The sequence below is a fragment of the Galeopterus variegatus genome, unplaced genomic scaffold (assembly GCF_000696425.1).
Source record: "Galeopterus variegatus unplaced genomic scaffold, G_variegatus-3.0.2 Scaffold93, whole genome shotgun sequence".
Lineage (NCBI taxonomy): Eukaryota > Metazoa > Chordata > Mammalia > Dermoptera > Cynocephalidae > Galeopterus > Galeopterus variegatus.
The window spans coordinates 576,341-596,220 of record NW_007726204.1 but is presented as its reverse complement, the minus strand read 5'-3'; the positions used below and the strand labels follow the sequence as shown (position 1 = coordinate 596,220).

At 42.4% G+C, this 19,880-nt stretch overlaps 1 protein-coding gene across 1 annotated transcript in view; it reads left to right on the top strand.

The window, feature by feature from the left end:
- The first annotated feature begins 16,983 nt into the window (after positions 1-16,983).
- FCGBP (Fc fragment of IgG binding protein) overlaps positions 16,984-19,880 on the top strand; it is a 37,753-nt gene continuing 34,856 nt past the window's right edge. The window contains exons 1-2 of the mRNA XM_008582569.1: positions 16,984-17,038; positions 18,448-19,695. Of these exons, the coding sequence (XP_008580791.1) occupies positions 16,984-17,038; positions 18,448-19,695 (1,303 nt within the window). The remainder of the gene's footprint in view (positions 17,039-18,447; positions 19,696-19,880) is intronic.

Here is a 19,880-nt window from a genome sequence, read left to right as displayed (position 1 = left end):
GCGATCCCGTTGCCGGTCTCGGTCCAGTACGGGCACGACACTGAGGGTTGCGGTCCGTTGCCGGACACGAAAAAAGACAAAAAGGAAAAAATATATATATATATATATAGGTTTCAGTGTGGAACAGAACATATTCATTAACAATCGTAAATATCTTTTGTTTTTTTGAAAAAAGTTAAAGGCATATAAACTTATATTTAGTAATTAATGCCTTAGTATTATATTTTATTAGGAAATGATCTTGATACTCAATGAATAGCCATCATTTAATTTAACAGTTTATTAAAGAGCTTTTAAGTCATGTGAACTAAAAAAGGCATTTCCAGCTGATTATGTCAGAGTTTACTATGTAGACACAACATACAGCCTAGTGTATATGTATACAGGTGTAAACACCTTTATAGTTTTCAGTCAGGAGATAGTAATATAAACTCACCAGTTAATAAAAGACAGTTGAACCCAAATTATGCTTCAGAAATAATGGGGCCTGTTCACATGGCTAAACTTTATTTGCCCCAGCAAGTAATCTTGTAAAGGCTGTAGACCCAGACCTTAGGGAAAGCAGTTTAATTTTTACCCACTCTGTTGGGCTGGCAGGATCGGGAGGACCAGAAAGTGGCAACAAAGTGTCCACAGAGCCTCCCCTCCATCTCGTTAACTCCACCCTCTTCCCTCTCCCCCCTCCCTCCCCAGAAGGTGGAACCGGAAACTGAACCCTGCTCAATTCCCTACCATATATGGGCAAAACCCCACCACCAGCCCTCCCCTATAAATACCCGCTGGTACCCCACCCTGGCTGCGACTTCCCCAGCCTCACTCCCTTGCAGGACGTGGATCCTTGCTGGAGAGCGCTTTCATTAAAACCTGCCTCCAACCCTTTGCCTGGCTCCTTTTGTTACCACCACCTATTTGAACCACCCCCCCCCCGCCCTTTTTTTTCTTCAGTTTAAGTTTCAAATGAGTTTAGGGTTAAATTTTTAAAACAGAATCTCCAAGTGGCTTTGGATTTTTAAGTAACCACTTTCTTTTCTTCCTTATCTTGGCTGAAATGCCATAAACAGTGAGCTTTTGTCTTAACATGTGCAGACAAGTCAGCAAGCTAAGCAGCGTTTCTTCTGTAATCTAGAATTACTTTATCACTTTTTCCAAACAATTTTCTGTAAAAGATGCTTTTAACAATTTTTTTCCTTTTATGAAGGACTTTTAAGCTTTAAGACAGTCTCAGGTTTGCTACACTGTGTACATACATAGACCAAATTTTGTCCAGCAACTTAGCCAATTATAACCTTCCGGATCATAGTTTTTGTTTCTCAAGCTTGCCAGGAGAAATTCAGACCAATTCTGTAGAACGCATCCTAAGGAGGGGCATGGAGCTCTCATTACCCATCTTAACAAGCATGGAACTTCAGAATCCAACACATATACGGGCCAAGCCATGTTGCAACAAGAAAAAAACTCTTAACAGATTTTCACCATAGCACCGACTGCGCGATTCCTGAATCCTTTGTTTCAAAAGTGCTAAGACAGCAAAATCTTCCCCAAAAGTGTGATGCAGTTCCCAAGCATGGTTAACTTGCCCAAACATAAACCCACAATGGACTTGGGGAGTTTTAAAGGAGGCCAAAGGCCATCCAAGAGTTCTCAAAGTTGACACACAGGAAGAGTCTAAATTCCTCCCAAATAGTAGCATCAACAGCAGGCAAAGTGGGCAACATAGGGCAGACAACAGACACACAGCTCACTCATGCACCCTAACTGAAGCCTTCACCAAACCAAAGGTCGGTTCACAGTCTCATAGAAATTTTGTCCTGCACCACAGAGACCTCTCCTGGTGTGCACATCAGCTATCACTTACCTGACTTTGGAGCCAGTTAACTCCCCTGGAGCCCATCAGCTCTTTTCCTAATACTTCCTCCTCCACCTAGAAAGTGAAACAAGCCGCCAGCGCTGTAGCTTAGAGACAGGGAGAGAGCCCAGGACAAAAGTTCCTGGCAACCACTTGGGAAAGTCCCAAAATCTCCACCGCAGGGCTCACTTGCCAAGAACAGCAGGCACCCCCAAATGACACAAAGCAGTCCCACCACTGGACTCCAGGAAAAACCCGGGTCTCCCGGGGGATCATGCCCCTCCTGGCTGGCTCATCAAAACTGTTACTGGTGCCCAAAGTTTGGCTGCTCCCCATTCAGAAACAACAGAGTAGTCAGTTCAAATGTTGGTGTGAGGCTGGAAGTTTATTATCAGACATCTGAGGAGACAGCTAAACTACAGCTGTCTCAGTCTTAGGGTTTTGAGGGCAGGGGTTTATATAAGACAAAAGAACAAAAGGAGAAGCGTATTGAAAAATGCCACAGGAATAGGGTTGATGACTACATGCAGATCAGTATGTTTTAATCTCTGACTGTGTGCTCAGTCCTGCAAAGCCCAGAGTCAGACTTTTTGGCTTTGACTTTATCTCCATCCCAGAACATCTGTTACTTTAAACAAGACTGTTAATTTTGCAACTTACTGAGTTCTGTCCTGGCTTTATTACTTCAGCAAACTGCGGTGATTGTCCATTGTTCAAGCATAATTTTTCTGAGCATAAGCTCTAACATGCCTGCCCTTATGATAATCTAATATTTGTGGTGCTCTGTCAAACATACCCATACAGCCAGTACCCAGATCAAGAAAGCAAACATTAGCAGCCCCCAGAAGTCCCACATGCTCCCTTTCTCCCAATTCCCAATGGCACACCAGACCTCTAACAGCATGAATTACTTTTGTCTGATTTGAACTCTCTAGACCCACACAGTGTGGGCTGTGTGTTTGGCTTCTTTTACTTAACATTATGTTTGTGAGATTCATTTGTGTTGTGGGTAGAAAAAGTTCTTTTTCATTTTGAATGGTTTCCATTGTGCAAATTTATTCAGACTGGATATTTTCCAGTTTGGGGCTATTGTGGTGCTATGAATATTTTAGTGCATTTCTTTTGGTAAACATGTATTAATTTCTTTTAGGAATATACTCAAGAGTGGAATTGCTGGTAATAGGGCAGATATGTGTTTAGCTTTAGGAGACACCGTCAAACTGTATTAACTTACACTCCCACCAGTGTATATACACTTGATATTGTCTGTCTTTCAAAAATCTTTTCTATCTGGTGGGTGTTGTGGGTTGTCACAGCAAACATCATTTGTGCATTTACATTTGGCTAGGCAAATTCCAAACCATGATCTTCATAACAACCCTCAGAGGGAGGTTTGTTTTTCCCTGTTTTACAAATAAAGAAACTGAGGCCCAGACAGAGGAAAGCCACTTCTATTAAGTCACAAAGAGAATTGGTGGCTCCTGCTCAGTGCCAGCTCTGTGCTAAGGGAACCGAGAGATTAATCAGACCTGTTCCCTCTCTTTCCTGTTTAAGGTCCCAGTATTTTTATGGCCATGAAAAAGGAAAACCACCATATCAATAAATCATTTATTTTTCCTCTGCATGGGGAGCTCTTGATTCTGTTTTCTAGGCCTTCACCTTACACCCAAAAGGCATCCCAGATTTCTACTTGAGGCTTAGGGTCTATCACATAAAACAGAATTTGGCAACTTCCCCCTTGCCTCCTATTCTCCCAGTTTCCAAGCTTCAGACTTGAACCGATCTGAGAGCTTTGCCTTTATTCCCCCAAGCCCAGTCCATTGACGGATGATTGGATAAAGAACATGTGGTATATTTACGCAATAAAATACTAGTCATCCGTAAAAAAGAATGAAATCCTGTCATTTGCAGCAGCAACATGGATGGAGCTAGAGGTCATTTTGTTAACTGAAATAAGCCAGGCACTGAAAAACAAATACTGCATGATCTCACTCATTTGTGGAATCTAAAAAAGCAGATCTCATAGAAAGAAAGAGCAGAGTTGTGGTTTCCAGAGGCTGGGAGTGGTGGGGAGGATGGGGAAATGTTGGTCAATGGGTACAAAGTTAAAGTTGGATTGGAGGAATAAGTTCTAGTGTTCCAATATACAGTGAGGTGATTATGGTTAATAACATATTGCATATTTCAAAATAGCAAGAAGAGAGGATTTTGTTTTTTTTTTTTAAAAAAGATGACCGGTAAGGGGATCTCAACCTTGGCTTGGTGTTGTCAGCACCACGCTCAGCCAGTGAGCAAACCGGCCATCCCTATATAGGATCCGAACCCGGGGCCTTGGTGTTATCAGCACCGCACTCTCCCGAGTGAGCCACGGGCCGGCCTAAGAAAAGAGGATTTTGAATGTCCTCACCACTAAGAAATGATAAATAACTGAGAGGATGGATATGCCAATTACTCTGATTTGACTATTTATACATTATGTACATGTATTGAAATGTCACACTGTACCCCTTAAATATGTACAATTATTATGTGTCAATAAACAATAAATGAATAATTCAGACATTCATAATGATTAACTCATAATGATATTAAAAACATACACACACAATGTTTCAGAGAGAACTGACTAACTCTGAAGCATTTAAGAGTTGTGTTTTTTGTATTAACTGCAACTTATGGTAACCAAAGAATTAATGAAGGGATGCTTCTCTGTATAGTAGAATTGAAGCTAATAAATGAAGAAATAACGATAAATTAGAAATCCCCATTATGCAAAGCCCTAATGAAATAATGGGTTTAGGTAGGTTGCCAGATTTAGTAAATAAATTGCATGGAGCTTACTTACACTGAAAATTAATTGTTGTTTATCTGAAATTCAGTTTGAACTGAAGGCCCTGTATTTTATTTGGCAAACCTAGATCTAGGTAATGATTAACAATGGATATTAACATCACTGAGACAGATGCAGAAAAATCATTTAATAAAACTAAATGTCCGTTTATGATTTAAAAGCTAAAAATAGAGGGAAACTTTAATATAATAATGTGTACTTAAATAAGTGCTACTATAAGCATCATACTTAATAGTAAAATGTCAAAAGCTTTCCTTTGTAATCAGGAGCAAGACGACGATGGCCCGTCATGCCTTTTATTCAGTGATGTATTGAAGAGCCTAAAAAAAATTGTAAAGACGAGAAAGGAAGGAGTTAAATTCGTTATTCATAAGCAATATGATTGCATATGTTGAGTATCCAAAAGAACCTACAAACAAATTTGCATGTATTGGAATATCACACCGTACCACAAAAACAAGTATAATTAAAAAATAAAGTTAACAAAAAAATGACAATTTTCAAAAAATATAAAGAAGATGATTTGCAATAATAATAATAATAAATGGTGATTTTTGGTTCCAAAAAACAGTATAGACTCATTTCTCACAAATCCTCTCTGCTAAGTACAACTAAAAACCCTGTAAATAATATAACAGACATTCATAAGAGGACTCTGAAAGACAGAAAGAAGGCAAACTGTCTAGGGATGTTAGGACTTGAGAAACATCACCACGGTCCAGCATCTCTCAACTCCTCACCCAATGAGAGGAGATAGCCCAGGCCATGTCTCCCCATCCCCCATCTGGCAACAGAAGGCACCGAGGTAGGTGCTTCCCATCCCATGGATGGCAGAGATCAAGCAGGAGCCCTGCTGGTACACACAGTCCAAGAAACTGCTCTCCACCTCTTTGTACCAGTGTCTCCTACCCCTAACTTAGTAGCACCAGGTAGGCCCAATAAAATGCTTTCAGCTTCCATTGATAACAAGAATTGGTTGTGAGCATGACCAGAACTGGGCAAATGAAGCAGGCCAGAATAACCCTGCAAGGGCTCTGAAATCTAAGTTGTCACTGGAATCACAACACACAAAAGTAAGCCTGAAACTGCATGCCTACAGGTGATTATGATCATAAATAGGGTGACTGCCTGCTAAAACAGAGGAGGTAAATAGGATCTAGACTCTGCTAAGGTAATATAAAAAATGGCCAGGATATGATTTTAAAAATCACATATAAAAACAGGTAAATCACAACTTGAATGAGAAAAGACAATCAAAAGATGACAACACAAATGAGTTAGATGTTGGGATTATCTGACAAAGATCTAAAGTAGTCCTTGTTGGAAAGAGAGGAGAAAGAAAAGCTGTTCAATGAACACACGGAAGAACTTACCAAAAAGAAGAAGGATCATTTTTTTTTTTTTAAATGACCGGTAAGGGGATCTTAACCCTTGACTTGGTGTTGTCAGCACCATGCTCACCCAGTGAGCAAACCGGCCATCCCTATATGGGATCCGAACCCGTGGCCTTGGTGTTATCAGCACCGCACTCTCCTGAGTGAGCCACAGGCCGGCCCAAAGAGGGAGCATTTTAAGCAACTTCTAGATGAAACTTCTGTGATTACCTTAACATCCATGTGGAAAGAAGTAAAAAATTCATTAAGGAAGATCCTCAGGGCATTAAGTTCTCCTCCACTGACAGGAAAAAACAGAGACGGTTTAAAGAATACATCAAATGCATCACAACCAAACCGGACCTCAGGACACTTTTGAAAGAGACCAAATTTATAACATACAGTAGTTTAGTGAAAGGCATGAAAATTGGAGCTTGTGAAAGATGCTGGTATTGGCAGCACTGCAGACTGAAGTCCTCTGTTCATCCACAGAACAGATCCAATAAGCTAATCTAAGAATCTAATCAGCACCTAAGACAGGAAAAATTTCACAGAATGACAAGTGTTATCCACTACTGGACTGTGCGCCAGAGGAGAAGCATAAACTGATCGTGCCATATGTTGATGACCTAAACCTGTGGGGTCCACTCCCATCTCCTACAGTGTCAGAGCCCAAGAAATAGTCCACAAAATAAATCCAAATGCTCTTGCACAGGGGTATCTGTAGAGTATGCATAAAACAAATGTACTTCAAAGGCCTGGTTTTCCAAAGCCTTGCAGTTTCAATTATCGACCTTGCAAAGGACAGGAAATTTTCCCCAGGCTATATAGTCTCTGTTGTAAGATACAGAATTGTAACACAGCAAGGTTGCTGGCTCAAAGACAGACAGGTTACTAACTGACATGTAAAGATATTGGGAAATTGCTGTAAGAAGAGAATGTTTGCTAAAATCAAGCTATTGTTAGTGGATCAACTTAATTGCATGTTACCAGCTTCTGTCATTAAACTTGTTAAATGGTACTTCACAAAAGCCCCACCTGTGTTCTCTTCCTGTAACTTCCTGGTCTGAAGAATAAACGTGGGAAGAGAACCCCAGTTCGTGGCTAGTTTCCCAAATGGAAGGAATGCCTTGCTCTTGAGGGTTCTGGGAGATTAACCCCTTTTGGGGGCTTCTCACTGCTCAGAAGACATGGGCTTTGAGTAATCTTTGGCAGCTCTGTCACCCAGGGGAAACAAATCCATGGGAGGCAAAGCAACAGGTATCTATTAACTCAAAATGCTCACATGAGCCAGTCTTCAGGTTTTTACCTATATGTGCATTAGTCAACCTATTTCAAAACCATCTGACAAACAAAAAGAGAAGCATTCATGAACAGTTTCTGAACAGAACACTTTGGAAACATTTTTTTCTTTGTGTGGCATGACCAACATGCATACTCAAAGATAAACTGTCTCTAGTAAATCTAAAATTTTGAAGCTAAAAACCATCCTTTTGGGCCGGCCCGTGGCTCACTCGGGCGAGTGCGGTGCTGATAACACCAAGGCCCCGGGTTCGGATCCCATATAGGGATGGCCGGTTCGCTCACTGGCTGAGCGTGGTGCTGACAACACCAAGCCAAGGGTTGAGATCCCCTTACCGGTCATCTTTAAAAAAAAACAAAACCATCCTTTTATGAGGTGTGGAAGTCAGTGACTTGGTGATGTTCTTTCTAGCAGTGTTACACATGCAAGTCATAGGAGCATTTGTGGTCTGAATTTGCAAGATTCAAATACTACTGACTCCAAGAAAATCTAAATTGGGGATTGTTTTGTTTTGATTTTGTCTTTTAAGTGGGTAAAAGGGAAAACACTGAAAATTGAATTCTTATTTTCCAGAAGCTAAGATTATTATAATGAACATATTTTTACTTTTGTCTCTAAAGAACAGTTTAGTTTTATTTGTTCACTCACATGCTTTGATTATCCTCTCTGAATTACAGGCAATGTCTTATTTAGCCTAAGAGAAGACTTATTTAGTCATTTCTTTTTGGGTATGAAACCATGGCCATAACTAACATGTTTGCCAGAATAGAGCCACTGGTGAAAAATATTTTATTCACCCTTAAGTGATCTTTATGTTACTATTCTAGATTAGACAACAAATTACATTTCTATGTGTTCCCTGTAAACTGTACTCCTGTTTGAATGTTAAACTTCATTTCTAAAGTTTACTTTTCAGATGTTTGAATGTTTACTTTATATATTTGAACTACAATAAACCAACACTTTTATATTTAAAAAAAATCTAAAGCTGCCATCATAAAATGCTTTATCAAGCAATTATAAAAACAGTTGAAACAAATGAAAAAATAGAAAATATCACCAAAGAAATGGAAAATGTTTTTACAGAACAAAATGGAAATGATAAAACTGAAAAATAAAATACAATAACCAAAATAAAAACTCACTGGAAGGGCTCAAGAGCAGAATAAATGTGACAGAGGAAAGAATAAATGAAATTGAAGATAGAACAATAGAAAATACCCAATCCAAAAAACAGAAAAAATCATCTGGAAAACAACAACAACAAAACTAAAAAGGCCTCAGAGAATCTGCAGGATAATTATAAAATATTTGCATCATCACAGTAACAGGAGAGAGAAGAAAGTGGGGCTGAAAAAGTAATTGAAGAAACAATGACTAAACCATCGCAATGTAGTAAAAGACATAAACCTACAGATTCATGAAGCTAAACAGAATAAATCCAAAGAAATCCTTGCCAAAACATAGCATAATTAACTTATTAAAAACTAAGGCAAAAGCAAACAAACAAAACCATCTTGAAAACAATTAGAGAGAAATGATAAATTACCTATGGCAGAACACTCATCAAATGAAAATGGATTTTTTTGTGTAAAACCAAGGAGAAGAAACCATGGCACAATATTTTTCACATGCTAAAAGAAGAACTGTCAACTGAGAATTCTACATCCAGCAAAACTATCTCTCAGGAATGAAGGAGAAATAGAAAGGTCTTAGATAAAGTAAAACTAAGAGACGATTATCAGCAGAACTATCTTTAAAGAATGAAGAAGACGCAGAAAGAAATAACAGAAGACCTCCTTTCCTTTAGAAAGGAAGAAAGAATAGCAGAATGGGAGAAAATAGAGGTAAATATAATAGACTACCTTTCTCATAAGTTGTTAAAAATCATATGTGGTTGAAGAAAAATTATATCATCTGATGTGGTGTTCAGTATAGGTACAGGAAGTACTTAAAAGTTATATGTTTTAAAGTGGGTGGGTAAAGGAATCAATACGGCAGTAAAGTTTCAACACTTCAAAGAGGTGAGATATTGATAAGTTACTGTGATAAGTTATATATTGTAACACTAAAGTGCTAAGAAAATTATACAAAGTAATATACTCAAAAAGAATATAAATCAAAATGGGATTCTAAAAAATGCTCATGTAACCCACAGGAATGTAAGAAAAAAAGAGGAATGAAAAACAGAGGCAACAAATGGAAAATGAATAATAAACTGTCAAACTTAAGTCAAAACAATCAATAATTTCTTTAAATGTAAATCGTCCATCTAAATACATGAAATAAAAGACAGAGATTGGTAGAGTGAATTAAAAAAATGTGACCCAACTAGATGCTGTCTCCAAAAAAAATTTACTCCAAATATAACAACATGGGTATGCTGAAAGTAAAAAGATGGAAAAAGATAACCCATGCAAATATCAATTTAAAAAAGGCAAGAGGTACTATACTAATATCAAATTAAGTAGACTTCAGAGCAAAGAAAATTGCTAAAAACAAAGTATCATTGTGCCAAGAAGACATTGCAATCCTAAACGTGAACTCACCCAAGATTCAAAATACAGAAGTAAAAACTGATGGAGCTGAAAGGTGAAATAGACAAATCCACAGTTATATTTGGGTAATTCAAAACCTCATTTTCACCAATTGATAGAACTAGTAAAGAGAAAATAAACAAGGATATAGAAGAACTGAATAGCACCATCAATCAACAGGATCTAATTGACATTTACAGACCATCACCCAACAATAGCAGTATACAAATTCTTTCCAAGCACGCATGAAAAATTTACCAAGATAGACCATATACTGAGTAATAAAATAAATAAAATTAAGATAATTGAACTTATATAGGGTATGTTCTCTGACCATAATGGAATAAGCTAGAAAACTGTAACAGAAAAACGGGAAAATCTTCAATAACATGGGTATTAAACAGTTCACTTCTAAATAATCCTTGGGTCAAAGAGGAAGTCTCAAAAAGCATAAAATTAAATTAAAATGAAAATAAGACATATCAAAATATGTGGGATGAGCTAAAGCAGTTCTGGAAGGGAAATTTATAGCAGTAAAATGTTTAAATTAGGAAAGAGGAAAGTTCTCAAACCAATAATTTAAGCTCCTATGCAAAAAATTAGTAAAAGAAGATTAAAATAAACACAAAGTAATCAGAAGGAAGGAAATAATAAAGATAACAACACAAATTAATAAAATTGAAAAAGAAACATAATACAGAAAACCAATGAAACAAAAAACTGGTTCTTTGAAAAGATCAACAAAATTAATAAACATATAGCAAGACTAACAAAGATGAAAACAGAGAAAGCACAAATCACCAATATCAAGAACGAAAGATGGTACATCACTACAGACCCTCAGCCATTAAAGTCCTAATAGGAGAATATGGTCAAATCTATGCTCAAAAATTTGACAGCTTAGATGATATAGATCAATTCCTCAAAACCCACAAAGTATAAAAACTCAACCAATATAAAACAGATAATCTTAGTAGTCACTAAAGAAATTGAACTTGTAATTAAAAGCTCTAGAGAGGGCCAGCCCGGTGGCGCACTGGATAGTGCGCCGCTTGGGAAGTGCGGCGGCGCTCCCACCCGAGGGTTCGGATCCCACATACAGACCGGTTCCCGCTCACTGGCTGAGCGAGGTGTGGGAGCAACACTGAGGGTTGCGATCCGTTGCCGGACACGGAAAAAGACAAAAAGACAAAAAAAAAAAAAAAAAAGCTCTAGAGAAAGACAGTTTCAGGCCCAGATAGTTTTCAGCAGAGAATTCTAGCAAACATTTAAAGAAGAATTAGCACCAATTTTATGCAAGTTCTTCTCCAGCTAATTCTATGAAGCCAATATTACCTTGACCAAAACCAGACAAAGATATTACAGAAAGAAAAAAGAGGATGAGGAGCAGGAGGAAGAGAGGGAGAAAAAATTAGACAGTAATCTCTCATGAACTTAGATTCAAAAATCCTCAAAAATATTAGCAAACCAAATACAACAATGTGTAAAAAGAATTATATACTATAGCCAAACAGAATTTATCCCAGATATGCAAAGCTGGTTCAGTATTCAAAAAGAAATCAGTGTAATCCACCATATCAACAAGCTAAAGAAGAAAAATTATATGATCATATCAATTGATATAGAAAATGCATTTGGCACTATCCAATCCCCATTTATAATAAAAACTCTAGCAAACTAGAAATAGAAGGGAACTGCCTTCACCTGAGAAAACAGCATCCACCACAAAACTACAGCTAACATCATACTTAATGGTGAAATACTGAATATTTTGCTGATTAGGAATAAGGTGGGGATATTCACTCTCACCACTCTTATTCAACATAGCACTAGAAGTTCTAGCCAGCTCAATAAGGTAAGACCAAGATATAAAACATATACTGATTGAAAAGGAATAAAACTGTTCCTATTTTCAGATGACATGATTGTGAACATAAAAAATCCAAAGGAATCTACCAAAAAACTCCTAGAACTAATAAGTGAGTTTAGTAAAGTTGCAGAGTATAAGACCAACTCACAAAAATCAAATGCAATTCTATACACTAACAATGAAAGCATAGAATCTGAAATTAAAAACACAATGCCGAGGCCGGCGCCATGGCTCACTCGGGAGAGTGCGGCGCTGGTAGTAATGAGGTCGTGGGGTCAGATCCTATATAGGGATGGCCGGTGCGCTCACTGGCTGAGCGTGGTGCTGACCACACTGTGCCGAGGGTTGCAATCCCTTTACCGGAACAAAAAAACACAATGTTATTTACAATTGCTCAAAAGAAAAATGAAATATTTGGGTATAAATCTAACAAAACATTAACGGGATCTATATGCTAAAAATTTTCAAAGTACTGGTGAAATAAATCCAAGAAGATCTAAATAAATGGAAAACACACAATGTTCATCAATTTGAAAACTCGACTCAATCACAAGAAGCCAGTTACAAAAACAATACAGATTGATAAACATGGACTAATTAAAATTAATAAATTTTTTCATCAAGAAAGTGAAAAGACAAGTCACAGAGTTGGAGAAAACATGTAACAGAGTTTGGAGAAAACATGTAACAAAGAGTTTGTAAAACATGTAACCAACAAATGGATTCTAACCAGAATATATAAATAATTCACACAGATCCATAAGAAAAAGACAGACAGCTCAATAGAAAAATGGACAAGAGACTTGAATAAGTATATTTACTAAAATCATAAATCACAAAAAGAGATCCAAATGGCCAACGAGTATATGAAAATGTGCTCAACTTCACTGATAATCACAGAAATGCAAATTAAAACCAAATACCACTACACCTCCAGAATGTTTTGGTGAACCTGTGAAGCAACCAGAATGATCATACACTGATCACGGGAGTTTAAATTGGAACATTAGTATTGAAACATGTTTGGTAACATCTCCTAAAGCTGAGCCCAACGACCTGGCAATTCTACAATAAGGAACTTCACACCACATTCCAGCAGAAGCTGTGTACACGTGTGCCAAAAAATCCCACTATCCATTAGCCAAAACTAGAAACAATCCGAATGTTCGTCAACAGTAGAATGGGTAAATATGTAGTGATTTTTAACAATTGAGTACCATATGGCAATGAAATGGACTATAGTTACGTGCACAGGATAACATTGGGTAAAAGAAGCCAGTCACAAAACAGTACAGATGTATAATGCCATTTCCATAAATTCAAAAAACAAGCAAAATAATCTGTGGTGTTAGAAGCCAGGATAGTGGCTACCTATGGGAGGTAGAGTGAGTAGTGATTGGGAGGGAGAGCGGCGTCTAGAATGCTGGAATGTTCTCTGTAAAGACTTGACCTGAGTGAAGGTTTTACAGATGTGTTCATTTTGAGATAACTTAATGAACTGTATGCTTTTATGGTTTGTATACTTATTAATATGTTTATTTTATTTTAATAAAATACTTAAAAACTATTCCCATGAATTATATCAGAATGGTTGCAACAGAAATGGAAAATAGGTATAAAAGAGAATTAAATAGGTAGGAAGGTGGAAGGGTAGGTAGATAGGCAGCTAGGTACGTAGATGCAATGGGGCCTATGTTAGCAACAGCTCTGGAATCTTGTGCTGTGTCTAGTATGGACACTAGGTACAGGTAGTCATTTAGATTTAAATTAAATTAAAAATTCAGTTCCTTCATCACATTAATCACATTTCAAGTGCTCAATAGCCACGTGTAGCTATTGCCTGGCATGTTGGAAAGTGCAAAATACAGAAAATTTTCATTATCACAGAAACTTCTATTGGACAGCATAGGTGGGCATGAATGAGATCTGGAGAAAAAAGGTAATTAGAGAAAGAAACAGAGAAAGAGAATCTGAGAACCATCACTGTTGAAGGGATTATTGGAGGAAACAGACCAACGTAAGACAAGATCTAGAAGAGAGTGATATCATGTGTATTAGTCTATTTCTGTTGTTTATAACAAATTACCTGGAACTGGGAGATTTATAAGAAAACAAAATTCATTATTGCTATTGCTTACAGTTTCTGAGGCTGGGAAGTCCAAAGTCCGTCTGGTGGTGGCAACAGTGACCCAGGGGTCTCACATTACAAGACGGATGGTCAGACTCTCCTCTCCTTTTTAAAGCCCTCAGAACCATGCCCCTGACCACCATGTTTAATCCATTCACTACTGCAAGGTCCTACAATCCAATCACCTCTTCAAGGATCCACCTTTCAATTACCTTAATAGGATCTCCCACACTCTTAACAGTCACAGTGGGGGCTAAGTTTCTAATACATAAAACCCGGGGGACACAATTCAAGCTTCAGTGAGTTTTGCGGGGATGTAATTCAATCCATTAAGTCACGGAAGCCAAGACATTAGACAATTTCAAAGAGGAAGTGTTAACGTCAAATGTTGCAGAGCAGGAGCTAGAACCAACTGGCAAATAATAGGTCATTGGAGAGTTTAGCAAAATAGTTTCAGTGCATATGAAAGTCAGATTGTGCGATCCAGAGCATGAAGGAATGAAGTTAGAGATTGTCGGCACACCTGAATTTAGCTAGAGAAAGTAAATTCTCTCCAGCTGTGCCCTGGTCTGTGAAGTCCAGAGAAGCCCAAGGCAAGAGTCCCAGGGGTCTGGAATGGCGTGACCAATGCAGATCCTGCCAACTCACACAGCAGGGTGAGGCCGAAAGTCTCAGAAACACAAACACCCTTCCCTGGGCTTAGAGCAAGGTTGCCAGATGGATGTGGTTTCTCTGACCATAAGGAAGTGTCCCCAGAGGTTATTTCTGAGGTCACCAGTGGAGTTCCTGAGAATAGATATAATATGGGGTAGGGCACAGGGGTGTGTCATAACACACACAGACATACACACACACCTTAGGCCCTGAAAGGAGCAAGAGAGAAGGTTCCAGGGAGTTGTCAAGTACAGAGTACTAACTCGAGAGATTTCCCACCACGATCCCATTTCTGGGGACTCTGACCACAGAGAGCAATGATGGGTTTCAAAGAGGGGAGGCTTCTCTCTGGGGTCAACCAGGGGGAAACCTCAAGGCTTAGAGGGGATTGAGGGTCAGAATCATCCCTGAAGCTCACCCTAATTCTTTGCCCCTCACCCCTCATTTCTCTGGGTGTCTCCGGCGGCAAGAGGTGCGCTGCACATACGGGATGTCGACATCTTGGTTTGCAATTGCTGTTTCCTCTTCAGGAATCCTGCTGTCCCCTCCTCTCTGTTCTTATGTTCCTCAGGGACCCAGTAGCCCCTCTACCAACCCTCAGACCCCTGAGGGACCAAAGTATCCCCCGCCTTGAAGCTCCCACTCCCCAGTTGGTCCTCCCAACTCCTGCTTGTTTCTTGTTATTTCGGCTTTTGTCCAGTTTTTTGTTTATTCGCTTCATTTTCCTGGTTGACTTTCAGGTTCCAGTCAAATCTGAGTCTTTATATTTCCCTCTAGAAACCTGCCCTGGGTGGGTGTTGGGGGTTGTCAGAACCACAGAGAGAGAAAAGCCCCCACCCACCCTGCCACCTCTCCTCCACGGTGATAAGGGAGGAGTCCTGGTGGCGGCAGGTGCTGGGGTGTTGTCCGAGAAGACACCAGGCTTTGCAGCTGCTGTTTCCAGGGGAGACTCCTCAGAAAACAATGAGTCCCCAGGTCAGGAGGAAAGGAGCAGGGTGCGGGTCAGGGCATCCCCTCGGGTGGAGCTGGCTCCATCACAGAAAGCCCACACCCTGTCTCGGCTATTCTGCTGCTCCTCCTGTGAGACCTAGACCCCCTAGGGTGACAGGGAGGCACAGAGCAACCCAAACCCTGCTCAGCCAGTCCTTCCTGAGGGGGTGGAGTAGGGGAGACAAATCCCAAACCAAATAATTTTCCAGAAAGTGGAACCTGGGCGTTTGCATGAAACAGGCAAGGAGGGCTTCTGCCCTTCCTCATAGACAGCCCCGGTCCCCAGCTCTCACCCTGCTCGCCAGACTGGGACCACACCAGAAGAGCCTGCCTCCCATCTGCAGGCCTTGAAAGTTTACAGAGCACCCTCTGGGACATCAGTAAGCCCATGAGTTTCCATGTTCCCATGTCGTAGCTGAGGAACCCAGGAAGCCCTATGGGACTGTGGGTGGAGGAACTGTGTCCTACTCCACGGGCCTGAGTCAGAGCCTCAGACTCCTGCTCATCCCCCGACGCCTGCCTCCCAGTGGTGCCTGGAAACAGGATACACATGACTGGGGACCAGGGGTCGGCCTGTGGGGACTGGAGAGGAGCCAGGACCCGGATATGGGTCCTTTGCTGTTGTTCCTGGCAGGAGCTAAAGGAAGGAATCTGACCAGTGAGCCAGCAAACGTGACCAAATGCCACCTCCCGCCCCCACCCTCCACTTTCCCCATCTCACCCCACCCCTCACCAAGGGAGGACCCAGGCTCTCAGCACCCTAATCCCCAGCTGTCTCCCTTAGGGGCACCACCCTTCTAGAACTGAATTTTCCTGTAGGCACCCAGGCCACAACCTCCAGCTGTTCCCACACCCTTCTCAGGACCCAGGTGTCAGATTCACCCTCCACCCTTACCAGGCCTTCAGGGCTCCCCATTCCATCTGGCCCTGAGATCGACAGCCTCCTCCAGGAAGTTAGCACCATCTGCCTGGCAGATGGCCCAAGGTGTGGCCAAAATGATCAAGAAATTCCACTATATAATCCAGCCCACTGACTGACCCTGTAGCTCCAGGGACCTGCAGGTGAGAAGGGCTGGAGTCCCCTTTGGAAGTGGAAGAGCAGGTTTCCTACTCTTGCCCCTGGCTCCAGGCCTCCTCATCCTACCCTCAGACCCACTGGACATCCAGCGCCTCACCCCATCCTTGGCTCCTGCCCTTCCCACCTCACCCCCAGACCCTCCAGACAGCCAGCCTCCCCTGTACGAACACACTGGCCCTTGGATCCAGCCTACCTCGCCCCATCTGCCTGACTTCCCTCCCCATCTCAGCCTTCCTGATGCCCGGGTGGCCCTTGTCCTGAGACTGGTTCCTTCTGTTCTCTCCAGAACAGTCTCCAGTAGGAGTAACTGACCAGCTTCCTGTGACCCCCCCCCCTCTTTCCCTACTACAGGCATGGGTTCCCTGTGGAGCTGGTGGACACTCTGGGCCGGAGCAGCCCTCCTGTGGGGTAAGTCAGACCAAGACCCCATCCACGTCCTTGTTCTAGTCTGGGGAACTCTGCCTGCCTGGGTCAACACTTTCCATTTGTGCCCCATCCACAAACCCATCTCCCAATGTCACCCCATGCTGACTGAGATGGGAGAGAGGCCCTTAGGTTCTGCAGAGCAATGTGAAGTTCATCCACTCTCTTTTTCTTCTAGAGGGAAGCAGATAAAAACCTTAGTCCCTACATTCAAGTGTGCAAGAACTACCCCTTTCTAGGTTTTTCCGCAACTCAACTAAGGTTTTGACTCTGAGCCTCTTTCTGCTGAGGTGATGGAACATTTTGCTAGAGTCATTCTTAGAGGGCTTTGTCCCCAGTTCTCCCAGGTTTATGTCCAGGACTAGAGTCTTAGGGAAAGCCGAAGTACTGGGGGAAAGATGGGACGTCAGGGCTCTCTAGTCACCAGTCAGCATCCAGCTAGATTACTTTTGAAATATTCATTGTTCCTGATCTCCTGGCCCCATGGGACACTGGGACATCCTTCAAGGCTCCCCTTACTTGGCAGGTAGTCATTTCATAACCCCCACACTCTCATCAAGACTCATAACCCCTCTCTCTTCTTGGCTCTAGGAATCTCTTCCTAGTAGGGCGCGTTGAGAAGCCCCCGCTCCCCTCTGTTTCTAGGAGACATTTTGCCCACACTCCCCTAATCGTCTTCTTACCTCCTTCACACAACCCCCAAGTCCTATTAAGACAGAAATCACACTCTGGCAGCCAAGCCCAGCCAGCTTGGGCCCCACAGTGCTTAAAACAATTTTGGGTTGGAGATCTCACATGAAAATTCAGACAGCCAGCTTCTCTTAAAAATTTGGAAGATCTAGCGTTAAAACACACACACACAAGGGCCGAGCCCGTGGCGCACTGGGGAGTGCGGCGCTGGGAGTGCAGCAGCGCTCCCGCCGCGGGTTCGGATCCTATATAGGAATGACCGGTGCGCTCACTGGCTGAGTGCGGTGCGGCCGGTCACAAAAAAGACACAAAAAAACCACACACACACACACAGACACACACACACACACACTCCTTCATAATAACAACTGAAACTAGTGACAGCAACTTACTTTAAATGGTTCATGAGTGCTCCAGTTTCCACGGTCACCACCCAGGCATCCCAACTATTTCGTGCACTTACATGACTCGCCTGGCCCCATCAGCACTGGGTTTGAGAGCCCTGCTCAGTGTTCAGGCTTCTGGAGAACAAAAACCAGAAAGGCTTGCAGGTGAAAGTGGCATGAATAAGAAAAAAGGAGGGAGAAGAGGGAAAAGACCTCATGTTCGTAGTTCAGCATAGTCCTGGGCACAAGACAAGGGGTTGATTCTCTGATAAGGGAGGACTGGGTAAGTGGACCCACAGTTGTGCTTTCTCACCCCAGGGTTGACCCAGGAGACCTCAGTGGACCCCGGGAACACTGGCGGGAAGGAATTCCTCATGGCCTTCCTGCAGAACTATGATCAAGGGTATGGCACGGCCTTCCTCCACCTCCTTATCTCCAGTCTGTCAGAAAGCCCCACCTCCGTCTCCATCTTCAGCTACGCAGATAACACCTCGCAGGAGGTCACAGTGAAGCCTGGGGAGTCAGTCATGGTCAACATCAGTGACGAGGCTGAGATGACCGGCAGCAAAATCTCCCAGCATGCAGTGCTGGTCCGCTCTAGCAGCACCATCTCTGTGCAGGCATTAAATGCTAAGCCCCACACACAGGGGCTGACGCTGCTGTGGCCTGCTCATGTCCTGGGCACAGAGTACTTTGTGCTCACACCCCCCGGCATCTCATCCAACTATGTTAAGGAGTTTGCTGTGGTGGCTGGTGCAGCAGGTGCCTCAGTCAGTATCGAGCTGAAGGGGGCAGTGACATTCCAGGACAAGGTCTACCCAGCAGGCAATGTCCTAAACGTGACTCTGAAGCCCTACAATGTGGCCCAGGTACAGAGCACAGCTGATCTCTCAGGATCAAAAGTAACAGCCAATAGCCCCGTGGCTGTCTTCTCTGGCCACAGCTGTGTCCAGAAACTCACATACTGTGACCACGTGGTGGAGCAGCTGCTACCCACGTCCGCCTGGGGCACCCACTATGTGGTGCCCCCTCTGGCCTGCCAGACACGCTATGATCTGGTCTATGTTGTGGCCAGTCAGGCCACAAAGCTGACCTACAACCACGGGGGTACCACTAGCTCCCAAGCGCTTCAAACGGGTAAAGTGGTAGAGTTTGAGGTCCGGTCATCCCAGCCACTCTACCTGTCTGCAGATGTGGGCATCCAGGTCCTGCTGTTTGGCACAGGTGCCACAAGAAATGGAATAACCTATGACCCCTACCTGATCCTGATCCCAGATGTGGCAAGCTATTGCTCTGCCTATGTAGTCAAGAGTGTGCCAGGCTCTGAGGATGTGGTCCTGGTGGTGGCAGAGACGAAGGCTACTGATGGGCTGACCATGGATGGGCGTGCACTGGGAGCCAACCTGACCTGGATGGCTGTGCCAGGCAGTGAGTTCTCATATGCTGAAGTGGACCTCGACACTGCTGACAGGATCCACATGGCCGAGGCCACCACCACCTTCGGTCTGCTCACCTTAGGGCTGGCCCAGGCTATGGGCTACGGGACAACAGCTTCCTGCGGCCGTAGTGAGTAATGGGAAATGACCCCTGGCCCTGTCCACCTGGTGATACCTTTCCCACCTACCTGCTCCTCTGTGGCTTCCTGGCTCAGCTGGGCTGCCCTCCCCCTACCTCCATCCTCCCTGAAATCTTTCCTTAAGTCGTCTCAGCCCCTCCCCTCTTCCCAGGAACAATATTCAAAATATTTAGCA